The sequence below is a fragment of the Procambarus clarkii genome, chromosome 36 (genome assembly GCF_040958095.1).
Source record: "Procambarus clarkii isolate CNS0578487 chromosome 36, FALCON_Pclarkii_2.0, whole genome shotgun sequence".
Taxonomy (NCBI): Eukaryota; Metazoa; Arthropoda; class Malacostraca; order Decapoda; family Cambaridae; genus Procambarus; species Procambarus clarkii.
The window spans coordinates 9,846,015-9,862,801 of NC_091185.1; the positions used below are offsets into that span (position 1 = coordinate 9,846,015).

The following is a 16,787-nucleotide window of genomic DNA, read 5'->3' on the forward strand; positions in this document are numbered from 1 at the left end:
CAACAATTCATGATGGAACAATGGTGAACAGTGGGAAAGTGAGCCATAAAACAAACGCACCACTATATAAGCCAGACTGTGTTTTAGACTATAAAATCAACATGCGGTTGATTGATAAATCAGACATGATGATTGGCACTGCAGTGTGCGGAAGACATGTAGGTGGACGAAAAAAGTGTTCTTCCATCTTGTGGACATGAGCATGCTGAACTGTTTCAACATGTACCTTGTGAGAACTGGACGTAAGCCCACTTTCCGTGACTCTGTATTTGATGCTGCAATACAGTTATTAGGAAAGTTTGCAAAAGATGTCCCAGGTATTCAGCGGCCCATCATAAACCCACTGTTGCAGCATGCTGGTACTCCACGCCTCGCTCACACTGAAGGCTTCCTAGCACACAAACTTAAGTATTTGCCACCTGGTGTGAAGCGTGCAATAGCCCAACGTGATTGCTTGGTGTGTAAAACAACGACACGTAGAGACAAGAAACGGAAGCTTGTGCAAACATGGTGTGAAACGTGTGGTATCCCATTATGTGCTGTCGACTGCTTCAATGACTACCACAGTCTAGAAATCTTCTAAGTGTGCTTCAAAGTGTGTATAGCGTGTGCGAGTGTGTAAATATGTAAACATATAAGCAGATAGCGTGTGCGTGTGTGTAAATATATACAAATATAAGCAGAACATACAATATAATAGACTGTAATGACATATTATATTGCCGTAACTGAAAACATTTGTGTGCGCCTGTGTATACTCAAATATGCAACAATTATTGATTCAAAATATGTTCAAACAGTATTTGAAACACAATTAGTGAAAAAAAATTAGATAAAATGCGCTTAGACATTGTAAATAAATAGCGCGAAAATATATTTGTGGCAACTCTGGCTGTTTGAGGACTGCGCGCAACACCTCCCGGGCGTGTACTGCATGAGCGAACATGCAGATTGTGACGTCATCACCGAGCTTCTCGACTCTATTGCAACAAAAGTAAGTACAATAAAAAATTTTTTTTTATTTTTCCCGTGATCAGTGAACAGAACTTAACAGATTAGCAAAAAAAAAAAAATTTTTTTTTTTTCAAAATGACATGCGCCTGTGTGGATAGCAGGATATTAGACCCCGAGCACGTTAAGGGTTAAAGAAGTCTGATAAAGAAAGAGATCTAGGGGTGGTTCTAGATAGAAAACTATCACCTGAGGACCACATAAAGAATATTGTGCGAGGAGCCTATGCCACGCTTTCTAACTTCAGAATTGCTTTTAAATACATGGATGGTGATATACTAAAGAAATTGTCCACGACTTTTGTTAGGCCAAAGCTAGAATATGCAGCAGTTGTGTGGTGCCCATATCTTAAGAAGCACATCAACAAACTGGAAAAGGTGCAAAGACATGCTACTAAATGGCTCCCAGAACTGAAGGGCAAGAGCTACGAGTAGAGGTTAGAGGCATTAAATATGCCAAAACTAGAAGACAGAAGAAAAAGAGGCGATATGATCACTACATACAAAATAGTAACAGGAATTGATAAAATCATAGGGAAGATTTCTTGAGACCTGGAACGTTAAGAATAAGAGGTCATAGATATAAACTAGCTAAACACAGATGCCGAAGAAATATAAGAAAATTCACTTTCGCAAACAGAGTGGTAGACGGTTGGAACAAGTTAGGGGAGAAGGTGGTGGAGGCCAAGACCGTCAGTAGTTTCAAAGCGTTATATGACAAAGAGTGCTGGGAAGACGGGACACCACGAGCGTAGCTCTCATCCTGTAACTACACTTAGGTAATTACACTTAGGTAATTACCCAATTTGGGTCAGAAAACCCAAATATTTGATTCAGTGGAATTCAGATAACCGAGCCCATACAATATTTTTTGTCTATCATTTAAGAAGAATTGTGATTATTTTATAAAAGGCATTCATGGAGTCATTTAACCACTGTGACGAGTCGAGTTTATTGCGACATTTCCCCTGTGTGCATGAAATCAAGTTTTCCCAAAAAATCCTTTTTTGTTTGTAAAATGATAAATTTCCTTCCCTGAATATGTCTATGTAAAAATAAATACCAAATTCCACTTACTTTGGCTGTGAGGACGTGGACAAGGTGAGCTGTGACGTCATCACGGGCTGGTCGCCCGTGCGTGAAGCACCCAGAGGCAGTCATGTGGGCCATTTAAGTACTGCGAGTTGCCACAAATATATTTTCAATTATTTGTTCTATGTATTTACAATGTGGTTTTATTTGTTTTTTATCCTATATGATGCATATTTGTGTCCTTTACAATATGTACAATAGAACGTTCATAATGTTCCATAGAACTGTGATAAATGTGTCAGTAATGTTTCCATAATAAATGTTTATTGTCGCAATATTGCTTGTTAAAAATTCACTAAAATTACAATATGTACAGTTTCACACACTATTTACACAGTATTACACACTCAGTACTTTGGAAGTGAGTAATAATCAACGAAGTAGTCCATGGTACGCAGCGCGACTTCGCTCTCGCTGCACCAGGTACAGACAGATTTTTGCTTCCTGTTTCTTCGTTCTGTGTGCTTGCAAATAACGCACTCACGTACACCCTTGGCTTTGGTACTTGTAGGTGGTATGTAGCCAAGCTTGTTAAGCATAAGGTAGTCTTGAAACTATTATAAGAAAAGATCAATTTGTAAGATAGTCTTGAAAAGATCGCTTTGTAAGGTCCCTGACTGGAAGAGATTCAGTCATTCTCGAAGAGTGTCAGTCAATCTAGAAGAGATTCAGTCATTCTTGGAAAGTGTCAGTCAATGTGGAAGAGATTCAGTCATTCTGGAAGAGATTCAGTCATTCTGGAAGAGATTCAGCTATTCTTGAAGATATCTATGGAAAACACTACCATGGAAGCTGCTAACACTGTTCATCTATGCTACTTGTATCAGATGCATCAACACTGAACCCAGAAAACAATTCATCTATGTATCATCTATATAAATTGGAGATGGCATAGGTGGGCAAGGGTGGCGCTCAGAGCTACAACTGGTTACACTCACTGTATCGTCCTCATAGGTGCTGTATCACTTGCATCTGACCTTTGTGTTAGGTTCTTATTGCACCTAGCTTCATCAATATCATGACTCTTATGTTCTTCAAGCAATAAGGTCTGAATTTCATCGACAGAGAGCGATCTTTCAACACCGTGTCGGACAGGTGTTTGGGGAGTCAGAGGCACGTGCGCCATCCCATGGTTGCTCACTCAGTACTAACCCAGCCAGCAGCCCTAGGACATTCTTAGAATTTTTCCAGGATGGCTGCCTCTCACTGGAGGACCCAAGAGATCATTTCATACCCAACCTACCGCATGTGTGTTTCGACAGTGTATGAAAAAATAAAAAATACTTTTGTCAGTTGGCGTAGTAATGGGCAAACGGCATTTGTCGTTTGGCGCAGTGGTAAATAAGTGCAACTGCACAATGAATGATAAGAAGCATGTATATAATAATAAAATTTAATAAGATTATGGGAACATTGCAAACCTTTCCATAAGGTAAAGCATAGAACAGAAAGAAATACATACCTTCCCTGTTTGGTGGGAGTGAATGACTGGTGGCACCGAGGGGTTTCAGCGGCGCCTGTCAAGAAAATCAATGACGCATTAACTCTTACCCTTTTTTTTGTTCTTTTTTATAAATATACACAAGACTTTTTACATTCTTGTAAAGCTACTAGCATGCATAGCGTTTCGGGCAGATCCTTGATCATAATTTTCCCAAGAGTACGACCCGCCAAATTGTTTAACAACCATGTACCTATTGACTGCTGGGTGAACAGAGGCTATAGTTAACCCTTAAACTGCACAACGCACCTGCAGGCCCTTATCTGGTGTGCACAACGCGCCTCCGGGTATATGTATTTTTCACGTTCCATTCAAAACTCTCGTGGCTACATGGGGTTCACATCAGCTTCCTCAGGGCTCTTGTAAACAGACGCCATCTTTAAAAAAAATCATGGTCCACATTCCCGGGTGTGAGAGCCTTAGTACTGAGTGAGCAACCAAGGCCGGCGCATGCAGCATGAACTTACAGCACTGCTGTTCAGCTTGCTACCACAGCATCGCCAAATAATGTCAATTTATATATATAACTTGTATTATTTAGCCATGATAGTATTACAGAAGAGCCTGAGTTTGATAATGACTGTGTACAATGTTCAAATATCAGTGATTCAATGCTGTTCACAATGTTCACAGCACTAGCCACAGCACCACAGCATTATTTCTTCCATCTAGGAATCTTCAAATGACTTCTTAGGCTCCTTTAAAAATAAACTTGTGGTCAATTATTTACAGAAATTAGTGACCAGTATTGTGATAACAGCAAGATTGTGGTGATAATTAGCACTGTGCATAGTATTGTGGGAGGAGGAATTGTGGTGAGGGAGCGAGGGAGAAAATCGAGGTAGCTTCACTGTGTGTGTGTGGCAGCCATTCTTATTTTGCTCATCATACTAGCTTAGTGGTTCGCTATGGTGAACACATATGTACATGGATATATTCAATGTGTGTATATACCCATGTACATATGTGCGTAGTATTGTGGGAGGAGGAATTGTGGTGAGAGAGCGAGGGAGAGAATCGAGGTAGCCTCACTGTGTGTGTGGCAGCCATTGGTTTTGCTCATCGTACTAGCTTAGTGGTTCGCTATGGTGAACACATTTGTACATAGGTATATACAATGTGTGTATATAGTGTAATAACAGCAACAAGAGTAGGGAGGAGCTATTTTGGTAAGGGAGGTGACATAATCGTAGCATCATCTGCTGCCTGCTGTGTGATTTCTCATGCAGTGTACGGTGGCCACTGTAAAGTTTGGACACAATACCGGCTTACTTGCATAGTTCTGGTGAATAAAACATGTAGACGGGTATACATAACATGTGTAAATAGTGTAATAAAAACAATAACAGTATGGTGGGAGGAGCAATGTTGACGAGTAAGGTGTTGAAGGAGTGAGGGAGACTGGCTGGTGTGGCAGCTGACACTCGTGGAGTTCTGAGTGTGTTGATGGTGAATGCATATAGTGTGTGATAGTGTATAGTGTGTAAATAGATTGTATACATACATAAATTAGCATGTTGCATGGGAAATATGCGCAACATATGTGTACACATGTATCATGCACGTAACAGTGTCTTTGGACTGTACAGATGTTCTACTGCCATAATATAGTGTGTGTTCATTATACATAGGACTGGCACAAAAAAACAAATAAAATGTATTTGGAACTGTGTGCAAAAAATTAACAAAAATATATTCGTGGCAACTCGCGCATCTTGACCCGGGCGCGCTAGTGGCCCCGGGGGCATATGCCACGGGCGACCAGGGATTGATGACATCATGCGCAAACTTACGGACCCCATAGCAGCCAAAGTAAGTACAATTTTGACTTTTTGGTAACATATCCATACTCAGGGAAGGGTTTTCGACACTTTAAAAAAAAAAAAAAAAAAAAAAAAAAAAAAAAAAAATCCGGAGAATTTATTTCCTGCGCACTGGGGGGGGGGGGGGTCATATTTGGAAGTTGAGCAGTTGAGGGGTTAAGGATTGGCATCCAGTCAATCCTCCCCAGCCAGCATATGAACCCAGACCAAATCGCTTGCAAAGTGCCGGGAAAATGTTAAATGTTTTACCACTGCACAATGGGGGACTGTACGTCCCTGTGGCGCAATATTAACTGATCCCGCAGTGTTCAGTGACCCCTTATTACCGTAATGCCAATCTACTTACATTGCATTGTAATTGTTTAACCACTTAACTGCGCCAACCGAGTTTTCTCGGTCGGCGGGAAACTGCGCCAACCGAGAAAACTCGTTTTGATTTTTCGTAACCAATTCTAAATGTGTACAAGGTTCGTTGTGTACGAAATGGACTCTTAGGACCTCCAGTGAGAGGCAGCCATCTTGGAAAAAAATCCCAGAATGCCCTAGGGCCGCTGGCTGGGTTAGTACTGAATGAGCAACCATGGGTGGTGCACGCGCCTCTGGCTCCCATACACCTATCCGACGCGGTGTTGAAAGATAATGCTCTGTCGATGAAATTCAAACTTTATTGTTTGAAGAACATAAGGGTCATAATATTGGGGAAGCCAGGCGCAATAAGGACCTAACACAAAGGTCGGATGCAAGTGATACAGCACCTATGAGGACGATATAGCGAGCGTATCCAGTTGTAGCTCTAAGCGTCACCCTTGCAAACCTATGCTATTTATTTAGATGATACTTAGATGAATCGTTTTCTGCGTTCAGTGATGATGCATCTGATACAAATAGCATAGATGAACAGTGTTAGCGACTTCCATGGTGGTATTTTCCATAGATATTTTCAAGAATACATGAATCTCTTCCTGACTGACGGACACTCTTTGAGGCAAGCTGAATCTCTTCCTGTGTGGGACCATACAAAGCGATCTTTTCAAGACTACCTTACAAATTGATCTTTTCCTATAATCTTTTCAATATTACCTTATACTTTACAAGCTTGGTTACATACAACCTACAAGTTCTAAAGCCAAGGGTGTACGTGAGTGTGTTATTTGCAAGCACACAGAATGAAGAAACAGGAAGCGAAAATTGATCTGTACCTGGTGCACTGAGAGCGAAGTCGCGCTGTGTACCATGGGCTACTTCGTTGATTATTACTCACTTCCAAAGTACTGAGTGTGTAATACAGTGTGTTACTGTGTAAATAGTGTGTGAATCTGTACATATTGTAATTTTTGGGAATTTTTAACAGGTAATATTGCAACAATAAACATTGATTGTGGACACTTTACTGACACATGTATCACAGTTCCATGGAATATTATGAACATTCTACTGTATACATATTGTAAAGGACACAAATATGCATCATATACGATAAAAAAACAAACAAAACCGCATTGGAAATACATAAAACAAATAATTGAAAATATATTTGTGGCAACACCCGGTGCTTGAATGGCCCGCGTGACCATGTCTGGGCGTGTCACGCATGGGCGACCAAGCCCTGATGACGTCACAGTGAACCTTGTCCACATCCCTACAGTCAAAGTAAATGGAATTTGGTACTTATTTTTACATAGACATGTTCAGGGAAGGGAATTTATCATTTTACGAAGAAAAATTTTTTTTTGAGAACACTTCATTTCATGCGCACCGGGGGAATTTCTCAATAAACTCCGTGCAGCACAGTGGTTAAGGGGTATTGTTATAAAACTATAAATATTATTATTTATACATTATATTAGAGAAAAAGATAGACAAGATACTAGTCTATAGCTGTTTACCAACCAAATGGCATCCCCCTGTCAACTGATGAAACAGCAGAAAGCATGAACTAACAAAATTTGTACACCTCTTGCAAATAAGATCCTATTAACACAGATTAGTGAAAATTACTATCTTAGTGCAAATTATCTGGGTTCTCTAGATATATTCCAATCAGTTCCTCAGGTCTCTTTAATATGCTCACTTAAACCCAAATCAAACACAATCTAAAATATCACTCCCAAATGTACACAAAAATCAAGCTTTGGTATATACTGTACGTATAAAAAACCAGCGTTGAATGTAATGAAACGCCAATTTTTGGGTGAGCCCCTAGAAGCTACTATACTGATTTAGTGCAAGACTACAAGGTGCCATCAGTCAGGGAGTTTTTATTGGAACAACCAGAGATCATAAGTCAGAACCTTGCCCCCCTTAGAGAGGCACAGGGAGCTGTGGTACTATGAAAAATTTTCTGTAAATTTATTCACGTCAACAATCACCAAGGGAATGCACCCAGAAATTCAGTGAAACAAAACAGACCACTGCTTGGTTAGAATACCGGACTGCCGCCTCAAGCAGCCAAAATAACTCCCCCAAAAAACAGCGTTGAATGTAATGAAACGCCATTTTCTGGGCGAGTCCCGAAGGCACCCTGGAGCTATCCAGGCTGATAGGGATAGTCCTAACTTTTGGCATCAGTCGATGTAGGTGAAGTTCTAGGCCTACCGGGGACCACGGCCAGAACCTAGCCCCCTCAGAGAGGCATGAGGAGCAATGGCCTATAGAAATGCACATGTGATTTTGAAGCATTCTATATCTGCCATCGACCAGGACAGGCACCCAGAAAGGTAAGCGGCTCAAAACAAACCACTATTCTGGCAAAACCAATGAAAATAACAAAACAAATGGACAGAACTTCCCCCAAGGGAAAACGAGCAAACAGTCATGACGTCACACGAGCCGTGTTGCATGTCTGCGCAGCTCCCCCCTCCCTGGGAGAGGGAGGGGTGGCCCCAGACCCTCACACCGGTGATCCACACCTCCCGTTCCGAAGCTGGATATCAAAATACACGAAAACCGCCGACCGGAGGGAGGAAGAAAGGGTTGCCATGGAGCCTCCGGAACTCACCCAGAAAATGGTGTTTCATTACATTCAACGCTGGTTTTCTGGGAGAGCTCCTTTGGCTCCACGGAGCTAATTCACCAAAGACTAAGGAAAAAAGGGGACTTACCCGGGAAGCGGTCGGTGCTCCACACCTCAACTTGAAGTTGAGAAAGGATGCAACCACTGACCCAGAGTGACACAGGCCCGACTAGGCCCAGGAACGTTCACGAGGTAGCATGCAGCCAGGACTCTGTTCAACCGCCAAAACCCCCCATGCTCGAATGTCAGCCCAAGACATGTTCCCCAAAACGGCAGCAAGAGCAGCGAACTTACGAACGTCATGGGCATGGGGATAGGCCGCAGGTTGGCTATACAGTATCCACTCAATTTAACGGCCTATATGGGGGCTGTACCCTGGTCGTTATTTCCGGAGCTCCGTTATTTCCGAAGTTAAGTCGGGTCGGGCAATTTTTCAAGTAACATTCAGGTAGGATATGTTTTATACTATATAACTAAAATTAAATAAAGTTCATTGTGTAATTGCGTTCCAATTTAGTGCCACGCCGACGATTAAGCCAGCTGGTGGCTGCTGCATGGATGATGTGTGAACACGGTCTGATCAAGTCCAGATGGGTGGGAAAAAATTTGTTCATTCCTTTGTATTGCAAAATATTTCATATATTAATCAGTGATTGTTAATATTTTCTCAATAAAATTTTTGAGATGTGTATTGTTTTACCCTGAACAATGTAGGTAATGTATTTTTAATGTTATGACACAGGCTGTGGCGGCCAGGCCATAACAATGGCGATTGAGCCTTGTCACTGAGAGCTAGCCAAGACGAAATATTTTGAGGTCATCTTTTCTCTGCTGATGATAGAATATACATTTGCAGAGATTAATACGTAGCTTTTGTTGAAAAAAAAACCAATTAATATGTTGAAATACTATAATAAAATTGGTAAATTGACTTACTTTTAATGAAGCTGAAGATTACGGAGCTGTGAAGATTATGTCATCCTCTGCAGTGCTTGTTTTATATTGTTCTGTACTATATACAGGGTACATACAGTATGAACACTTATTTTCAGGCATTCACTTCATACAACAGCTAGCCTTACTACTAATTCACAGGAGTTCTAATTCTAATTCACAATTGAAAATTATTTCTACTGTATATTAACACTGTACAGTATCTTTTTGTCAAGGCTTAAATAATCATTAACACTTACAATACTGTACTCTATCAACACTTTTTACACTAATTTATATGCCTTTCAATCATATTTTATATCGTTAGTGGAGGCTACACGACTTTTGATGGGAATTCAGCATCGGCAGGTGCAACATGGCTTGCAGAGCATTCGTTGCTGGCGGATGCTTCATGACTTGTCGATGGAAATTCAGCATCGGCGGGTGCAGCATTGCTTGCAGAGCATTCGTTGCTGGCGGAGGCTGCACAACTTGTCGATGGGAATTCAGCATCGGCGGGTGCAGCATGGCTTGTAGGGCACTCGTTGCCAGCGGATGCTGCATGACTTGTTGAATTCCCAGTGGGTGCTTTCACTAACCGTTGAAATCATGAATTTATCCATTTTTGTCTGAATCTGATTTTCTCTGACTAATATTCTGGGACATTGCTCTCAGCCGCGTGAGTTAACAGTAAACAATGCGGTCACATGGCCAGGCGCAGTATGTTCTAGGTCCGTGGAAAAAAAAAACCCAGCGTTGAATGTAATGAAACGCCATTTTCTGGGTGAGTCCCGGAGGCTCCCCCGGAGCTATCCATGGCTGATATGGATACCCTAACTATTTTGCATCAGTCGATGTGGGTGGAGTTCTAGGCCTACTGGGGACCACGAGCCAGAACCTGGGCCCCTCAGAGAGGCACGGCGAGCAATGGCCCATAGAAATGCACATGTGATTTGCAGCATTCTATATCTGCCATCGACCGGGACAGGCACCCAGAAAGGTAAGCGCCACAAAACAAACCCCTATTCTGGTTAACAACAAAAATTGACAAACGAGTGGACAGAACTCACCCAGGGAAACGAACTAACAAGCATGATGTCACACGAGCCGCGCCGCATGTCTGCGCAGCTCCCCCCTCCCCGGGAGGGGAAAGGGGGAGCCCCAGACACCCGCGCCGGCGATCCCCGTCCCAGTTGTGAGGCTGGATATCAAAACCACGAAAAAAACGCCGACCGGAGGGTGGGAGGGTACCAGGGAGCCTCTGGGACTCACCCAGAAAAAGATGTTTCATTACTTTCAACGCTGGTTTTCTGGGGGGAGCCCCTACGGCTCCCCGGAGCTACTTCACCAAAGACTACTTAAGAAAACTAGGGGACATACCCGGGAGGCGGTCGGTGAACCACTCCTCAACACGAAGTCAAAACAACAACCCAAGGACCCCTCCGCAGCAGACACAACATTCGCTACAAAAAGGGAGAACGGCCAGACGAAGAAACCTATGACCACGACCATAAGAGCCAAAAACCACTGCGCCTGAGAAGAGCATGAAGCTCTGCCACACGACCCCCAGAGGCCAATGCCAACATAAAAAAAGGAGAGCCGAGGCAAAGCAAACCTGACCCCAAGGAGCCATAACCACCAAGGAGAAGAAAAACAGGAGAGCACCCTGTCCAAAGACCAGGACAGCACAGGCAGTGCATAAGCAGGCCGGGGGTGAAACAACGCACAAGACAGCCTGCGAAACGGCACAGAAGGAACATTGATACCGAAAGCTAGCAGCAGAAACCAAGGTGCCAGACCCAGGAAAAGAAAACGCAGGACCAAAACCAAAATGCCACAAGCGTGCAAGTCCACCGCCACAAGTGCAGCCGACAGGGAAGGAACCCGCATAAGGAGCCGCCCCGCACCAACACCCCGCAGAAGGGCAGGAGCAAAAAGACTCATTAACCCTTAAAGTGCGCATCCGTCATATGACGTGGTAGACGTTGTTCCAGTCAACTGCGCATCACGCCATATGACGTGTTGATTTAATGATTTGATTTGATTTTAATGGTTGATTTGACTACGCAAGATTTAAACGGCCCGCGGATACACGGGGTTCACCACACCTTCATCAGGGCTCTTGTAAACAGACGCCATTTAAAAAAAAAATCGTGGGCCAAACTCCCGGGTGTTATTGGCCTCAGTATTGAGTGAGCAACCAAGCCTGACGCATGCAGCATGAGCTAACAGCACTGCTGTTCAGCTTGTGACCACAGCATCGCCTAAAAATGCCAAAATATACTTGTTCTTGCTATTATGTAGCGATGATATTATTACAGAAGACCCCTGACTGATAAAACAGACCAGGGTTCTGATAATAGCAGGATTGTGGTGATATTTAGTGCTGTGCGCCATGGAGGGAGGAGTAATGCTGTGGGAGGGAGGGTGGTGGCAATGTCTTCTGACTGTGTGTGGCCACCTTTTATTGACTGCACTCACCATACCAGCTTAGTGGTTCACTATGGTGAACACAAATGTAGATACTTATATATAACGTGTGTATAGAGGGTATAAACAGCAAGAGAGGGTTGGGAGCCGCCATTTTGGTGAGGGCGGTGGCGTCGTGCAGACGACGCTACCGTGCAGACGACGGTGTTGTTTACTGGTTACCACGATGGTCTTTGGGCACCATACCAGTTTATTTGTACAAGTATGGTGAATAAAACAGGTAGATATTTATATATAATGTGTGTATATAGAGTAATAATAACACCACACAGTATTGTTGGAGGAGAAATATTAGTGCGTCTGGCCTTGAGGGCGGCAGCCATCAGCTGACTGTGTGAGGTCCTACGTCTTTGTGCCTTTACTCACCATACAAGCTTAGATGTACAGTTATGGTAAACAAAACATGTAAATACTTATATATAACGTCTGTATATAAAAGCAAAAACAGTATGGTGGGTAGAGAATGGTGGCAAGTCAGGTGAGGTGAGGGAGGGAGGGAGTGGCAGCCAGTGGCGGCCTTGAGGGTGGCAGCCATCAGCTGTGTGAGGTTCTACGTCTTTGTGCCTTTACTCACCATACAAGCTTAGATGTACACTTACAGTGAACAAAACATGTAAATACTTATATATAACATCTGTATATAAAAGCAAAAACAGTATGGTGGGTGGAGAATGTGGGTGAGTCAGATGACTTGAGGGAGGGCGTGAGTGGCTGGCTGGTACACGGCGGTCACTCCTCGTTACTTTTTGACTCATAATATCTACTTAGTGGTTCGTTATGGTGAACAAAACATGCAGATACATATATATTATCTGTGTATATAGTGTAATAACCGACAAAGTATTTGTTCACTGATTGATGAACATAACTGAATCAACAATATGCACACCATATTTTTGAATACAGCGATAATTCACTCATTTTATTATATCAATATATCAAACCACACACTATTGAATAATATTACAGCAAAAAAACTATGAAAAATCAATCAGACACATTGAAATAATTAGGTAATTATCTCTTTGTGGCAACTCCGGCCTGACAGCTGGCGAGCAACAGACCGCCTGGGACGCACGCTCAGTCAGCGCCTATTTTTTGCCACACTTCCCCGCCCTATAGCGGGCAATATATGCTACTTACGATTTTTTTATTATTTTTCCCGTTATCAGTGAACACAAATTAACAGGTTAGGAAAAAAATAATTTTTTTTTTTTCAAAATTACATGCGCCTGTGGGGAAGAAAGGATATTATACCCCTAGCATGTTAAGGGTAAAGAGGAGCAAAATTGCCCCCAGGAAAACGAGTAGCGCCGAGACAGCGCCAAGAGAAGAGATATGCACAAAAGAACAAGAAGGCGAAACACCCAGAAGCTGCCGGGAAGAGGACCCACAAGCCCTAGAAAGGACCGGAGGGAAGCTCAACCGAATGACGACAGACGTACCAGAAAACGGGAAGGAGCAAAACTGTCCCAAACCTTCAAGAACAAAAAGAAGCAAACACAAAGGACGAAGGCACAAAAACCCCGTCGCACCCGAGACCAAAAGTCATGCAGAAACCCCAAGAAGAGGGGGACATGACTGAGATGGCCCATCCCGGAAAAAAGGGGCGAAGACCGTAGAAAAGCACCCACCGACAGGACGGAAACAACGGGCACAATGGACAAGGAAACCGAGCCCAGGGAGGGGCCGACGCCCACAAGGCACGTGCGGAGAGAGGGAACGGAAAAACCCCATACCACAAAACCGCAAGCCCCGCCCAGAGGGGTAGAAATACCCTGGCCAACGGGGCCTAAGGCCCCTCACGTTAGCCCCACCCCAGCCCCGGGAACCCACCCTGCAGGCCCTGGGGCCGAGCTGTCCCCTCAAAGCCCCAGCGTCAAGAAAAACCCCAGGGCAGCCATGAAAAACACCAAGGAAGGGAGCTCACTAGGCTCTGGAACATGAACGGAAACCGGAGGATAGGCGAGGGGCAAGACGAAGACCCCAAACTCATCCCCAGCCAGCACAACGAGGCGAGGACAAGACAGAGAATCCAAGGAACATGGAAAAACCAGGCCCAGCACAGCAAGACCGGCAAGGAAGGAGGGCTCCAGAGGGAGCACGGAAGGGCCGAACATAATGCCACAACCAACCCCGACACGCAGCTGCAGTACCAAAACCGCAGCAAAATGTCACCACACTCCCCGAGGAAGCGACAGAGAAGATAGATAAATCGTACACGAGTGGCACACAAGGGAACACAGGCGGAATCGAGCACCCAACTGAGCCACAGGGACGGTAGAAGAAACGTGTGCAGTGTAACAGGCAATCGAAGGAACACATTAGGCAGCCCAACTTGGGCTGACCCCATACACAGCCCCAAGAGTAGAGACGAGAGTGCCCACGAAGCACAGAATCCGCTCGACAACAAACGACAGGGGAGAGGTGGAACCAAAGAGCCAGAACCCAATCCTGCAAGCACAAGGAGGCAAGCACAAGGAGGCAAGCACAAAACACCCTCGACACAGGAAAACGTACCACCGAACAGGCACCCCCACCGTTGCACCGTGGAACAAGGTGGAGGCGGGGCCCTGAACTCAAGCAAGGTTAGACAAGCATAGGAGAGGGGCAGGAGTACAGGCAGGAGCCGCCTCGGAAGGGCCAAGAGGCCACCCGCAGACACCCGTAAACCGAGGAAGGAAGCAAGTGGAGAGAACAAGAGCTGCCCTGTATGGGCTAATAGCCCTGCAGTAGGCACCCCGGGTGAAACGGTCCACGTTCTCAAGTACATATGTACACCCATTTCTACTTCCAAAAACAAAAAGTGTCAGGACGAAGGAGACGCCAAACCGCACCAACTCACCTGCAGAACATAGGCGCTGAATGGCCATGATGCAAGCTTTCGAGTCCGTAGCCGCCGGAGGCGGCCAGGGCGCCCATGCTGGAGAGGGGGGGGGGAGCGGCGAAGGAGGCTCCCCACCCTAGAACGCAGGGAAAAAACCTCGCGACTTCCCCACAGCGGCACCCCAGAACACCCCCAAAGCAACGGGGCACGGATTGGATTAAGAAAAGAGCGAGAGGCGAAGCCCCATGAGCCTCTACACCAGGCCCCAGGGCCGAGTCGACCTCCAAAGCCCCGGCCCCACAAGAAAAAACCGGGGCAGCCGAGAGAGCTGGAAGAGAAGGGGCCCACTGATCAGACCCCGGAGCATCGGCCGGAGGAACAGACTCAAATGCCTCCGCAGCTACCCCGGACAGAGCAACCCCCGAAACTGCCCAAGTCTCAGAACCTCTAACCCCGCCCCGACCCCGAAGCCTGCAGATGCGTAGGGGCCGGAAGCAGGAGGGGGAAAAACAAGGGGGGGCGTGGAAGAACCAAGGCCGAAGCGACCAAAACCCCCAAGTCTGGGTCCCTACACAATCAGGGCAGCATCGGGGCGTCCGGGGAAGCGACAAACCTGAGCGCGTTGCAACAACCTACCCTGCAACGCGCGAGCTGCCCGCACCCACGGGAATTCATCAGCAGACTGGGTGAATGGAGTCACGAACAAGCAACAAAGCTCGCAGGACTCAGGGTCGAATGTGTCACCGACCCAACAAGCAGCATGACAGAGGCAAAAACAAGGAGAGTCACTCTGAGACAAAGGGACAGAACAACCCTCAACTCGCACAAAGCGAGAGGGGACGCAAGGGTCTCCACAATCGGACCCGAGAGCCCCCGGGGGGTTTCCCAGGGCCCCTAGACTGGGTCTGCTAAGGGTTATCCCAGGCAGGGCACTGCTAACCGGCACCCCAAACTACCAAGCAAACTGCTAAAGCTGAACCCATGGGACGTGTCCACCCGTGAGGGCGAAGCACGGGGTGCCACCACACAAACGAACCTAATATAAGGGGGGGGGGGGAACACAAGACAGACACCCTTACCAGGCAAAAACAAATATAAAAGAAAAACCACACAAGTGGACAACGTACCCAAAGGAAACAGAGCCGGCCGCTGTCATAGGTGAAAACTAGCTACGCAGTACCATGCGCCCCACCAGTGCTATAACTACCACTTACCCCAAGGTAAACAAGGGAGTAAAACCCCCAAACACTCGGGGCGGCCAAACGCCAAGCAGCGAAAAGCCAACAGAGATAGACCCAAGGTGACTTGTGGAAGGCAACCCCAAGCCCCAAGGGCGGTACTTACAGGGCACTCAGGGAAGGTGACCCTAAGCACATGCAGCCCGAGTACCTGAGAATACTACTCCCAGCTCACACGACCACCGTAAGAGCAGCACTGCAAACAAGTCACAGCACTGAGAGAAGACCGGAGCTGGAGCCACACGACCGTGCATTATCCCATCAGCTGAGGAACTGGGGCGGGGATCACCGGCGAGGGGGTCTGGGGCTCCCCCTTCTCCCTCCCAGGGAGAGGGGAGCTGCGCAGACATGCGGCGCGGCTCGTGTGACGTCATGCTTGTTAGATTGTTTTCCTGGGGGAGTTCTGTCCACTCGTTTGTCGATTTTTGTTGTTAACCAGAATAGGGGTTTGTTTTGTGGCGCTTACCTTTCTGGGTGCTTGTCCCGGTCGATGGCAGATATAGAATGCTCCAAATCACATGTGCATTTCTATGGGCCATTGCTCCCCGTGCCTCTCTGAGGAGGCCAGATTCTGGCTCGTGGTCCCCGGTAGGCCTAGAACTCCACCCACATCGACTGATGCAAAATAGTTAGGGTATCCATATCAGCCATGGATAGCTCCGGGGAGCCGTAGGGGCTTCCCCCAGAAAATACCTATTGCCTATACTATAAAAGGTATTTAATAAGAAAACAAAGAATTTTGTTTAATAACAATTGTTTTAAAATATTTTATTAATAATAATTTAGAATTTTCTTCATAAAACTGAATCATTTTAAAAGAAAGTTAAGATTTAATATACCACTCTGGATGATTGCCTGGT

The 16,787-nt window shown here is 45.5% G+C and overlaps 1 protein-coding gene across 3 annotated transcripts in view; it reads right to left on the reverse strand.

Annotated features, from left to right (window-relative positions):
- The window catches only part of LOC123756099 (centrosomal protein of 164 kDa), a 481,504-nt gene that overhangs the window by 323,919 nt on the left and 140,798 nt on the right, over positions 1-16,787 (reverse strand). For all 3 annotated transcript variants that reach the window (XR_011230545.1, XM_069336540.1, XM_069336539.1), the window contains exon 5: positions 3,565-3,619. Coding sequence is in view for 2 of the 3 variants with exons in the window: in XM_069336540.1 (XP_069192641.1) it covers positions 3,565-3,619 (55 nt within the window). In the remaining variant the exon portion in view is untranslated. The remainder of the gene's footprint in view (positions 1-3,564; positions 3,620-16,787) is intronic.